Source organism: Grammomys surdaster, unplaced genomic scaffold (assembly GCF_004785775.1).
Source record: "Grammomys surdaster isolate TR1022 unplaced genomic scaffold, NIH_TR_1.0 126219, whole genome shotgun sequence".
NCBI lineage: Eukaryota > Metazoa > Chordata > Mammalia > Rodentia > Muridae > Grammomys > Grammomys surdaster.
In genome coordinates this window covers 3,846,157-3,859,614 of record NW_021621022.1, presented here as the reverse complement: position 1 = coordinate 3,859,614, position 13,458 = coordinate 3,846,157, and the positions used below count along the sequence as shown (strand labels likewise).

At 44.1% G+C, this 13,458-nt stretch overlaps 1 protein-coding gene across 1 annotated transcript in view; it reads right to left on the bottom strand.

Annotated features, from left to right (window-relative positions):
* Nucleotides 1-13,458, bottom strand: part of Kif13b (kinesin family member 13B) — a 159,126-nt gene that overhangs the window by 29,553 nt on the left and 116,115 nt on the right. The window contains exons 29-35 of the mRNA XM_028758708.1: nt 12,677-12,803; nt 11,936-11,991; nt 9,748-9,869; nt 7,635-7,811; nt 5,039-5,131; nt 1,862-2,014; nt 1,559-1,636 (exon numbers count right to left, since the gene is read on the bottom strand). Of these exons, the coding sequence (XP_028614541.1) occupies nt 1,559-1,636; nt 1,862-2,014; nt 5,039-5,131; nt 7,635-7,811; nt 9,748-9,869; nt 11,936-11,991; nt 12,677-12,803 (806 nt within the window). The remainder of the gene's footprint in view (nt 1-1,558; nt 1,637-1,861; nt 2,015-5,038; nt 5,132-7,634; nt 7,812-9,747; nt 9,870-11,935; nt 11,992-12,676; nt 12,804-13,458) is intronic.

The window sequence follows — 13,458 nt, the reverse complement described above, 5'->3', positions numbered from 1 at the left end:
TACTAGATGAAAGCCTTTCTTGCTAAGGCTGGTCTGGTGATTAAGGCAATGATTATTTTCTTGTAACCATTTTTGCCCTCGGCTTCCTGATATGATTTGATAAAAAATTGTTAGTTGGTAGGTGTGCACCCTGATGATGTAAAGTAGCAATGACTGATGGTTTTTTATATGAAAGTTTAGATTTGTGATTCTTTTTAAAAAAATTTTATAGACTGCTTTTTAAGATAAATAATAAAACAATTGATCCCTTCTCTGTAAGTACAAATTACACCCTGCCAGTAAGAGAAACTGGCCAAGAAAGACTTGCTTACATTTTGTTAATCTATAACAAGTTGCTTAGATACAACTATATGTGGGTTCTTGGGAATACTTTGTTTTTTATCTGTACTACGTGAAACATTTAATCATGTAAAGGCATTAGGGAACAGGCAGGTTTTTTACTCATTGTAATTATTCACTTAAAGAAAAACAGAATACAGCCACATTGTAATTGTGTACTGCTTGAGAGATTCTGCTGGGGGATATAAGTGAAGGGAGTTGTTTTGCTTTACCCACCAAGTAAGAGAGTATGAGAGTGTGTATGAATGTGTGTACATGTGTGTGTGTCTGTGTGTACATGTATGTGTGTCTGTGTACATGTGCGTGTCTGTGTGTACATGTGTGTATTTGTCTGTGTGTATGATATTTTCCTCCTTTTTCTCCAGCTCCAGAGACTTTTTCACTCACTCCAAAAAATTTTTAGTCCCTCAGAGAAAAATTTGTTTAGTGATTAATCAAGAACTCCATGCCCCTTCTCAGTGAACCTGACCTGTCGAAGGTGGCCTTAGGCAGATTATAGTACCCCAGATACCAAATCTCTGCATTTGCCATATGTTAATAACTTTCTGAAGGGACCTGGAACTAGTGGAATTTCTACATGCCTGAGAGTGACCCTGCACTTCAGGTCTGTGATGGTCAGACATGCCTCCTGCACCTCTGCAACCACGGGCTCACCAGTGGAAAACCTGCCCTGCTTGTCATTCCCAAACACCAGGTTTGAGGCAGCTGCTCTTTCCAACAAAGCTGAGCAGCCAAGGACAAATGAGCACCTGCTCTTCATCCCCACATCTTCACAGAAATAAGGAGCAGATAAAGAGCTGCTGGCACATTTCTTTGTCAATAATTATCTCCATGTTCAATGTGCATATGAACTATATATATTTTTAATCCAACACATCTTAGACATAGTTATATAAAATACATGTAACCTGTTTTACTCATTTATACTACCCTCAATGGCCTTCAAGTGATTGGTCTACAAACATATACCAAGCTTCCTAATGTAAAAATAATTAATTAAAGCCCAGAAAATGACTTTCTTGCCCTGGGCAGCAAAGCTGGGTTTAAGCTCCACACACACTTGTGACCTCCCAACCTGTGCTGGCCAGGTGGTGACAACAAATGAGCAATGTGTGCCCATGACACTCAAGCAAGCATCCTGGGTCTAACAGCACGCACAGATATGACAAGAGGAGGCATAAGGCATCCTGACAAGAAGGCAGCAGCAAGAGAGACTCACTCTGTTCATGCTGGGAGAGCTAATACTCCTCCGGTTCAGCTTCCCTTTCCCTGTCAGCTGCTCCTTCACTGCCACTTCCTGGGAATTGGAAAATACATCAAAGAGAGGCACATATGAGAGGTGCACTCCAACACACATGGTTCAAGGTTGTCCACATTCTTTAAGTACCAGCCATGACTTGACAAAACAGAATGACCCCATGCAGTCAGTGGATTTTGTGAGAGTAAACTCTTCAAACCAGACTCCAGAAAATCAAGTACAGAGGCCACATGGGCCTCCACCATAGCACTGTTAACCACTAACCTGACGCAGACGATCTAAAGTCAGGAGGTTTTCCACAGCCAGTACACTCCTCAAGTACTTCTCAATATAAGCCTCAGAGTCAGCAGAACTTGGGTTTTCCACATTAGCTGCCATCCTTGCCAATGCCTCTCGCTCCTCCACTCCCTGGGCATCCTGAAGAACAAAATGATGCACAGTTAAAAAAATAAACAAAATTTTAAAAAGGCTGAAAAAGAAAGTGTTGCAGATGCTTTACACACAGGCACGCACACATACACACATTCATCCTGAACTGAAGGATGCATGCTGAAACTACACTGAAGACATCATTACAGATGCACCACATACACACACATGCTCAAACACATTGATACATGCACAGTCACACATACATACCCATACAAAGGACTCTGAATTGATAAAATTCAATGGGACCCCAAGCTCCATTTTAACATCAGCTTTTAGAACTCAAAATGCCCTCTCCCCCAGAAATCATGACCCATCATTAGGTACCAGCTTAACCTGGAAAGGCTGCTTAAACAGCAGCCTTCACAAACATTCCAAACACAGCTGTACCCACTTCACAGTCACTACCAATTACTACCTAGAAAGGATTCTGCAGGTGGTCTGGAAATCCACCTATAGAAATGGTAGAAATACCATTCCGACGACAGTTCTGCAAGATGGTGCTACCCCCTAGGACTCATGTGAGCTGGGTCAACCCACTAGACAAAGAGGAGATCTATAGTCCCCAATATTTAAGTGAGATGCTGATGCAGTGTGGAGATGGGAGTGGAAGCAGGCAAGGCCCTAGCTGCTGTCAAGCAGCCTGACGCTCAGATTGCTGATCTTCTAACACTACCTGAGTCCTCCCTGGGCAGCAGCAGTGGCCAAAGGCTCTGGAGAACAGAGGTGAATCCCCACCCTGTTCTACTGACTGAGCTGCCAATTCTCAATAAGGGCAACTTATGGGTCAGGAGGGATGAAACAATGTTTGCTAACTCTGGAAGCCTAGCGAATTACCAGCCATCCAGTCTCACAAGGGTGCTTAGTCTTAAGCTTATTCCCCTGCAGTCCTTCCCTTTTAACTCTCAGGAAGAACAATGAATGAAGCACAGAGTAATCTTTTCTAGTCCAAGATCTCGTAATTAATTAGCTATTGCTGCAAACAGCTTCCTTGCTGACTGTTTGGCTGATGACGGCTGAGAATGTATTCAGGACCGGGCACAGGCTATACAAGGGTGCTATCACAGTTAGGCTCAGCCCTTGGCTTTGAGGTTGGGCAGGGAGTTTATTGTTTATGATAGGGTCTCACTAAGTAACCCAGACTAGCTTCACACTCATGATCCTCCTACTTCAGTCTCCCAGTTCTAGAATTATAGACAAATACTCAAACCTAATTCTCAAATGCTGAAGAGGCTTCAATTTCAAATTAAATACTTAAATAGTTAATGTTTAATATGTAAGATTAACTTTAAAAAACCAGGAAAGAGGAAGTTACCACTGGATACTTTTGGAGACAAGAGCTTTGCAACATAATGTAATAGGGAAGATAATGCAAAGATCCCTCCATCTTGTATCCTTGCTGAGATCATTTCAAGTTTGACTACAATTGGATCTCCTTGATACAGAATCCCATGGAAGATTACCCAAGTCTACTCTAGTAACCCAAGGTCAGGATGTCCTAGCTAACTTATCTTACCCTATCGTGTGGAACCCCCTACATTTAACCACCTAGTTTTTGTTGAACTGCTTGCTTCTGCAAAGCACCCCTGAAGCTTCAAAATGAGATGCCAACACATGGTTTTGACCTTAAAAATGCTCTGAAAACTCTGGGTTGCACCTAGGTTCCCGAGTACCCAGATGTGGTCCTAGTCAGCTGTAAACTGTCAGAGTGGTCATCTCTGGTGGATTCCCTGGAACAGTACAAAAATCTAAAAAACAAAGCCTAGGTGCCATCAACTTCTTGCTCCCCTATACAGACTGCTAAAGCAGGTATTGCCTGGGCAGTGGTGGCACACACCTTTAATCCCAGCACTTAGGAGGCAGAGGCAGTTGGATTTCTGTAAGTTTGAGGCCAGTCTGGTCTACAGAATAAGTTCCAGGACAACCAAGAGTACACAGAGAAACCCTGTTTCCTTAAAAAAAAAAAAAAAGGCAATTATTGTCCACCCACTATCAAAGCACTTAGCAGAATCAAAATCCACAAATTCTACCACCTGGAATTAAGACTAAGAGGCAGTACTGACAGCCTGTGGAGAGGCCCCAAGTCTCTAGTCCCTGTGTACCCTCTCCCCAGAAAACATCATTCTCTGATTTAAAGTATGCAGATTCACCTGCTAGTAAGAGACAGAGACTGGACTTCAGTCTGGTTCTACACCAGACATATCTACACTGGACTGTTTCTGCCCTCTATGACTAACACCATATTGCTACTGCCCGTTGTGTTTTAAAATAAGAAGCCATTGAATTGCTTTTCAAAATAGAGTTCTTGGCTAGAAATATGGCTCAATGGGTAGCAGCACCTGCAGGCCAAGCCTAGAACCTGACTTTGATCCCTGGAACCCTTGTAGGAAACTGCATGCAAAGACACACATCTGTGAGTCCCAGACTCATAAGGCAAAATGGGAGCAGACACAGGGGAACCTGCTGGAAGCTCAGTGTTCAGTGATAGAGGAAGATTCTGGAAGGAGAGAACTGACTCCTCAGAAAGCTGTCGTCCCTGGCATGCCATGGTACTTCTCTCTCTCCTCACCTCTCTCTCATGTACTCTTACACATTTACTCAATAAATAAACAACTTTTTAAAACAAGAGAGGTCTTTAAACAAAATACTAAAATTTCAACTTTTAAGGCCACAAATACATTGTACAAAAAGTTTAGGATAGAGGACTCATTAAAATATGTATACATTTTTCTAAGTAGATGGTTCATTTTTTACATTTATTTGTTTGTAGTAGGTAGCAGTGCAAGTGAAAGTTAGAGGACAACTTGCAGGAGTTGGGTCTATACTTCAATCATGTGGATTCCAGGGATGGAATAAATCCGGGTCACAAGGCTTGGCAGCAAGCACCTCTGCCTGCTGAGCCATCCTACCAGCCTGTTTCATTGCCTATGGTATTTCCTGGGTGGGTGATTTTTTTGAGGAATTAGGTCTTTACATGTTTATATCCAGTTCAAGCTTCCTAGAATACATTACCTCTGGAATATTGGAGACAATTTCAAAGGTCACTCCACAGCCAGGAATAGAGCTCCGATGAGACATCTTTTTGAGAAGACTTTGAGCAAAGCCCTAGAGAAAAATAAAATATAGACCATTATTTCCAATCCTGCTAGCTCTGTTTACTGTAACAAAGAGCAACAAAGGGTGCTTTGCACTCAGAGCTAATATAAGAGCAGGCTTCTGACACAAGTGTGTAAGATCCCCAGCACCAGGCATAGCCCCTTCACTTAAGCACAGAACCAATGGACTGGAACCTGTACTGTGCCTTGGGTCCTGCACCTGATTAGGAAGAACTGAGACCTGGGATCTGGAAGCTGCCTCCATGCATCTGAATAAACCCCGAAGACAGAACGTACAACAAACAAAACGACCTTCTAAGAAAGACTGAAGCAAGGACTGGGGCGCCGACACTTTCCTCCTCCAGCACGATAGACATCTGGTACCATGAATATTGACAAGTTCAGACATTAAATTCTTGACCAAAGCAGGATCGTTATGAAGGATGATTTAAGAGTGCCTGGTCATTGTTTATGCTGACTGTGCTCTTTGCACAGTTAGGAATTGAACTGTTGAATTAATTCATAGATGACTCATTTGGAGAAGCTGCGAAGATTGAACATTCTGCAGAGGCTGAAGAGAGCAGCCATGAGGGCGGAATGCAGTTGAATAAAGATAAGGAGAGTAGTGAACAGGCATCAGGCAAAAGGTGAGGCAGAAGTATGCAAAAACCCAAAGGAAAAAAGAAAATCAGCTGGTGCTAAAACCACATCATTTTATAATCCTATCTAATGATGATTTATTTTCCATTTGGTGATTGTTAACTAATTTTTAAAAGAGTCTCTCAGAACACCTGAGGAATGATACCTGAGGTTGACCTCTGACCCTCTCCCAAGACAAGCCCTCCACCTCTAACTCCCAGACGGAGCCTCTCAGAATGGAAAGAAGTCATTCACTTTCTTCATCCCTTCAGGGCCTCAACTATGCCTTATAGCACTCAGAGCAAGACGAATAGTCCAGGGATAGCCATGGCTTCTCATGGGTGGTAGAGGGCAGCGCCACCTGACGGTGTTTACTATCTTGAACTAATGATGCTGCCTGCCATGTGTTTGTTACTGTCCTATATGAAGACGGAATTTAAAGGAACGAAGTATCTGAGACTGGGGAAGTGGCATGGCTTAAATACTTCCATCAAATTACTTCAACAGGGAAGAAATGGAATAACATGCTTCTCCTACTCAAAAATAAAAGGTAGAAGAGAAATGGCTTCTCCACACTGTGCCCTCTCTGTTGGGAATGCTGCAGGTCAGGTGACCAGGACAGCTGACTCAGATAGAAACTCACTCTTCATGAAGCTCCCCGGAGCAGAGGCCTCTCTCCATCCCTTCAGACTTCCCAGAAGAGGGGCACAGGAGGAGTGAGTAGGAGATACACAAATAGTCTGCAGCTAACCCCTGACCTCAATTTTATTGATATTAGACCAGAGAGCTAAGGAGCTGTGATTTTAACAGCATTACTCCAGTCTCTGTTTCAGAGATTGGTATCAGTGTGACATTTAGAACTAAAGATTAATATTTAGAGATGGAGATTACACATTGGAGTCTGTCAACCATGACTGTGTTCTTTCAAATGAGAAGATTTATTTCCATCTCTGTCTGTGTGTTCAAATGTCCCACAAAAGGGAGGTGAAAGAGTGAGGGGCCCCAGACCCACCCTCCAAATCCTCACATTTACAAATCCAATAACAGCGTTTAAACTCTTACCTAGAGAATTTCTAGAAAACTCCATGTGTCAGGGTTCCTCCCTTCCTTACTACCTTCTCAGCAGGGCATAGCCACCTGCCCCCCACCCCCATCTGCCCAGCACTATATAAAGTGCTAGCCCAAAGCTGCCCTCCTTTGCAAGGCTCTTCCTCACAGCTCTGTTGGCAGGATGCTATCCCACCCAGCACACCACGTAACTGAAGGTGGCCCACACAAGTACTCTGAAATGCAAATGGGCTTTGCCTCTTTAAAGACCTACACTGAGAAGAGCAGTGGTGGTGCACACCTTTAGTCCCAGCATTGGAGCAGAGGCAGGCAGGTCTCTGAGTTCAAGGCTAGCCTGGTCTACAGAGTGAGTTCCAAGACATACAGAGCTATAAGAGAAACCTTGTTTCAGGAAGAAAAGAAGAAGGAAATATATATATACTAAAAATTTCAAGCTAAAAACATAAAGACCCAGACTACTGCCTATTCAATATTTTACAACCCAAGTCAAATTGAGAATCAAAGGCTTCTAAAAAGGCAGTGTTATTAGTACTCCCAGGCTAACAACAGATCGCAGAACTGACGCACCAGGGAACCTCCTCAAGTTGCTTGATTCAGAAGACCACAAAGGAGCAAAGCCACTGGACTTCCTCATGGCAGGCAGGGCTCCTCTATGACTCCACCTCAGTCCTGGGAGAACACCATGTGTGTGTTTACAGACTGGTACGGTAAAGGACAGAAACAGGCACCTGGGAAGGGAAGGCTCAGGCTTCCACAGACCATGTCTGGAAAGAACTTCCTAGTATGAGTGGCACAGTCAGCCTCACCTGGCGCCCATGAACATGGACACAAATCCTCTTGCGTAGGACCAGCTGCATGTCGGCAGGATGGCTGAGCTGGACTGTCACTCGCAGAATGAGGAACACTCGTTCGTCAGCAGGTGTACCTTTACTGAGCTGAGGACAGCTGTGCACTGCAGAGTCCCAGGAGGCCTCTGCCTTCACCTGCAGAGAAGGTAAGACAGCTCTTCACTTTCTTCTCCAAGGCCATGTCAACTCTCTTGAGAATGCCATGTAGCTTGAGTGAAGGGTCCCTTTCGAGAACTGCCCGGACGTGTTGACAGGATGTGAGCATGTGGCTGTTGTCATGTGAGGTTGCAAAGTATTTGGCATGGTATCTGTGCTGGTACTTATATGCTCATATACTGGAATGGCCCCTACAGGCTCATATATTTGAATATTTGGTTCCTAGTTGGTGGACTGTTTAGAAAGGATCAGGAAGTGTGGCTTTGTTGGACATTTGGCACTAGAGGTGGGTCTGAGGTTTCAAAAGCCCATGCCAGGCCCAGCTTCTGCTCTGTTCATTCACCCTCTTTCCCTGTCTCTTTCTCCCTCTCCATCTCCCTCTCCCCATCCCATTGTGGTCCAGGATGTAAGCTCTCGGCTACTATTCCAGCGCCATGCCTGTCTGCCTACTGCCACACTCCCCACTATGATGATTAAGGGATAATCCTCCAAAACTGTAAAGCAAGCTTCTCAATTAAATGTTTTCTTTTATAAGTTGCCTTGGGCATGTCTTTTCACAGCAATAAGACGGTAACTAAGACAGTACTTTATTAGCCTACTTGCCGTTAAATGATATGTTTTTTTAAAAATATTTAAATATCAAGAAAGCTTGAAAAACTTCAGCACTGTGAAGCCACTTGTCTATTTTAATCTGCACTCCATCACTTTCAAGTAAATTGCAGTTAAGTGTCACATCCAGGAAACTGACAGGATGGTATCCTGATTTGGTTTTGTCCATGTTCTTAGTCCACAATTACAAACTGCAGAAACTGCCAAGGCCCCACAGTCTACTTTTACATAGACTGATCCCAGGCCTGTCTTGTAACATCTAGCACAAACAGGTTCAGGGCTAAGGAAGGGCACGGTGTGAACAAGGGGAACAGGGCTAATACCCAAAGTTGATATCCCAGGTCGTCTCTGAGTTTCTTAGATACTGTACTGCTGATATCATATGTCAAGCATATTCAAAATTAGGAAATAAAGCCCCAGGACTATGCTCATCACACAGATTCAACCATGAGATCCTGAGTCTGTCTCAATGCCTTCATTTTTCTTTTGCCTTTAAAAAAAAAAAAAAGATTTTATTTTATTTATATGAGTACACTATAGCTCTCTTCAGACACACCAGAAGAGGGCATTGGATCCTATTATAGTTGGTTGTGAGCCACCATGTGGTTGCTGAGAATTGAACTCAGGACCCTGGAAGAGCCATCTCTCCAGTCTTCTTTTTGTTTTTTGTTTTGTTTTGTTTTGGTTTTTGTTGTTGTTGTTTTTCTTTTTTGGTCTTTTTTTTTTATTCAAGAAAAGACCTTGCTATGTAGCTCATGCTGGTTTTGAATTCACATCCTCATGCCTCAGCCTCCTAAGTGCCAGCACTATAGATGTGTACCACTAGGCCTTTCTTTTTCTTCTCTTAAAGAACTCTTAGGTCAGGCATGGTGTTCTATACCTTTAACCCTGGAACTTGGGAGGCAAAGGTAGTAGATCTCTGCGAGTCTGAGGTCAGTCTATTGTACTTAGCCAATTCTAAGCCAGCCAGAGCTACATAGTGAGGCTCTGTAATAAAGAAAAGTTCTTATGAAGGAACTGCAGAGCAAATACCAAAGTCAGTGTCCTTCCAGCCTGGAGCTCTATGTACTTCAAAGCAATCGACAGCCACCTCTCTTCCAATCAGAGTTAGGGATAGAGTACAGCCACAGCCAGTGGATGCTGTCCACACCAACATGAGTCCCTCACCAAGAAAGGAAGGGAGAAGGTAGAGGGAACCAGGTGTGAGGGTCAAGCTTCACTAAGTACTGATAGAGTTTTCCCTTATACTGTGGAAGCCACTCTCTAGCTGACATCTAGGCTCCTGGCAGGGCTTATGCTGACTTACCTCTCCATCGTGTTGTTTCACAATCTGCAGCTCAAAGAACTCCTCCTCCTCTTCCCCAGTCAGGGTAGCATCCCATCCGGCTTCTGGGTCATCAAGATTATCCTGAGAGCTGAAATCATCCGCTGAAAGCAGAGCTTTCATTTAACACCAGGCTGTTTTCAAGGACACCCCTCCTCCCAACCCCCTCTGGATGAACCAACGCACTTATTATTAAAATTCTTCTGCTTCAAACTTCACTTGCTTTCTGCCCTGCAATCTCACATGACACTGATAATAACCATTTAATAGTTCACAGATTCAAAAGCCAGAAAGTGCTTCAAGAAATTACCCAAGCTGTTCCCCGTGTGTCATATTTTACATGGAAGGCAAACGAAGCCAAGATACCTAAGAGGTTATGAGAGGTCTGCTCATAAATGGTAATGATGGGATCACAGCCCAATCTCCCCACCCTTTAGTGCACTTAAGAAACAAGAAGAAAGCGAGAGCAATTCCTCAGTTAAGCCTAACAAAAGTGCAGACTGGCTAATGGAGCTGGCAACTGCACAGGGCCCTGTGGTCACTCGGCCGAGCCTGACTTCCCAGTGCCCCATCTACCTTAGGCTTGTGCCTTCAAAGCAAAGTAGGTGTTCTTGTGTAGCCCACTACTAATGTGGAGTACTGAACAAAGTTCTGACTGTCTCTTCAGAGTCCCAGGCTAACGTGGTATATCTACACAATGGACTTTTATTCAGCCATAAAGAAATGACTTCTTGTCATTTCCAAGAAAATGAATGGATCAAGAGACCATCATGTTACGTGAAATAAGCCAAACACAGCAAGACATATATCTTTTCCCCATAACAGGGTAAAAGGAAAAAACATGGGGACGGGGGCAGGAATCGTCTTAATGGGAAGAAGGAAGAGGAGAGAAGGACAGTAGTTGGGGAGAAACACACAAATGCTACATTCTCTCTCATTTACAAATCTAAATCTGTCTATCGATCTGCCTACATGGCGTGACTGTGGGAGAATGACTTGGCTGAAGAAAGGGACCCATGAAAAGTGTACAGCAGAGACAGGAGAACACACTGAGAGGGTACATAGAAGGAAAGCAAAATGTATGTACACATGAAAATGTCATGGTGACATCCAGTACTTTGTATATTTACAAAAACATTCTAACTGGGGAAGAAAACAAATGCACAACTAAGAAATCTTACTGACCTTCAATCCTCCCCAATCTCTTGGAGGCCTGCCTTTCAGCTGTCCAGGAAACCCAACACGAGAGCAGGCCAGAGTATCTCAGCCTCCAAGGCTCAAGAGCACAAGGTAGACAGTGTCCTGTGACAGCTCTGGAAGAACTCTCACCTCCCAGGGTGGACAGAACAGCTGGTGTGGGTGACCCATTTCTCTCTAACCTGTGCACATTCAAGAGCTCAGGGCCACCAGATGCTGGGCCCCTCAAGCATTCTAACACACTTTACTCAGTGAAGGGAACCACTGAGGACACCCAGGCTTCTCTATTTAGGGAAGTCTGTGTTAATACACACTTCTGCAGGTGTTTCATGGAGCTTAACTGCTGACTTCTTATTTTTAGCTCTCTAACCTACCTCTGAATTTTCTATTTTCCCTCCTATAGACAAGAGACTGGTGAAACGGGTGTGCGGGGGTTGGGGAAAAACAACAGTTATGTAAAAAGAAAAATAAGCAAGTAAGGTTAACTTCACAGGAACTCACAAAAAAGCTGAGAAAGTCATTAAACAATGCTAAGAAAACACAGTATCCCTAGTTGTTGGTTCTTTCCACATAGACATTTTCTTTGGAGCATTGAAGTAAAACATCAGTGTGGAAAAATACCCTACATTGGTAGGGAAATAAAGCACTCTCAGAGAAGCAGGGCTGCCACATGGAGATGTGAGCATCACTGCCATAGCTGCTCTGCTGGGCTGTAGTTCAGTGGTAGTCGAGCATGTGTGAGGCCCTAGGGATGGAAAGAGATGGACAGAAAGGGGAGAAAAGGTGGGAGGTTGCACACCACACCAAGATCGATATTGAGATGGACGGTCCTTGTCCAGCATCAGAATACCACACAGAGCACTGAGCCTAAATCAGAATGACTGCAACCAGAAATATGATTAGCTAGATATATAAAGAGTTACCCTGTCGCTGCTTTATCAAGGTAAGCGTCTGAAAGCTACTTCTAACTTACCATTTAAGTCAAGAAATATAACAGGAATGTGGGTCTCCATCCCAGGTACTGGGGTCCTAAAACATGAAGAACAGGTTATGTATGGTATCCAAGACACAGCAGTCTCTCAGGATCACATGTGTCCTCAGGGGACAATGGCCTGAGCAATGATGTCCCTCTAAGATGGTGAGACAAGGTTCATGAGTGACTGCAGGACCCCTCCAGTGCTGGGATATGGAGCTCGCTTACAGACTCACTCACCAGCTCACCAGCAGCCTGTCTAAAACTTTCTTTCTTGTCAAATGACATACTTAAGGGATCCTGTGGCTTAACTTGCTTTCCTATCTTTAATTTCAGTCAAGTGTCAGAGAACATTTGCTGACAGCACAGCTTAAGCACCAAAACCAAAAACTGGTTGAGATGCAGTTTTCTAACTACATAATGACCTAACATTCTTTTAAGGGAACAAATGATCCAAGTAATTAACATATTAACTATTTTTTAATGCTAAGTGCAGTGGTACTAAATATTGATTTAAGTTCTCAGAAATCCTAATTACCTTGGCTAATAACAATATTATTTAATAAAACGGTTTCAAGTCATAGTCATGTCCAACTCATGGAAATAATTTAACAGTTTTTCAATATCTCTGTTCTCATTATGAAACATCCATTCATTAATTGCAGCACTGCAAAACACAAGTGGGAAGTAAAGTGCCTGGTCATCCCTGGGGGTTTCAGAAGACATACTGTAGGACCTTACCATTCTGCTGGTGCCCCCGGAATGCCACTCCCAGCAGAGGGCACCATCACCGCATTTCTTTCCTCTGTGAGCGTCAGCCGCATCTCCAGGAGCTGTGCCTCTCGGTCAGCATCATCCTCAGTTTTGTCTAGAAGAGCAGAATTAGGGTCTAGCAACTCTGCTTGCTGCTCCCGCATTTAGACAGATTACTGCATGGGGGGGGGGGGGTTACTGTGTGAGTATATGTGCATGAAGTGGGTGGAGGGAGGAAGGGAGGGAGGGAGGGAGGGGTTGGGAGCCGACTCCTAGCTGAAAGCAGCTATCATCTTTGCAGCCATCTCAGGCCATATATCCTGACAAGAGACTTGTTTTCAACAGCCCGAATCAGTTGAGCACACTCTGATAAACATCTTGTTTTTCTCACATATCTTGTTTTGCTGTTTAGTGCCACCAGCTGCAAGGCACACATGGTCTCCATGCTGCTAGGTGCACGTGGTCTCCTCACTGCTAGCTAGGCGCACGTGATATCCACACTGCAAGGCACATGACGTAGTGCCTTCAGCTGTGCTTGTCCACGAGGGAAAGGTACGTGGTAAAGGGTATAAATACCCAGGCTTTCCTTCCAATAAAGAGACTTGAGAGACTTGATCAGACTCCCTGTCTTGTCTCCATTCTTTGTGTCTCGGCTACAGGGAGGGAGGGAGGGAGGGAGGAAGGGACGGACGGAGGGAGGGAGGGAGGGAGGGAGGGAGGGAGGGAGGGAGGGGAGAAGGCGAAGGAGAGAGGGAGTTCTGCAAGAGCAG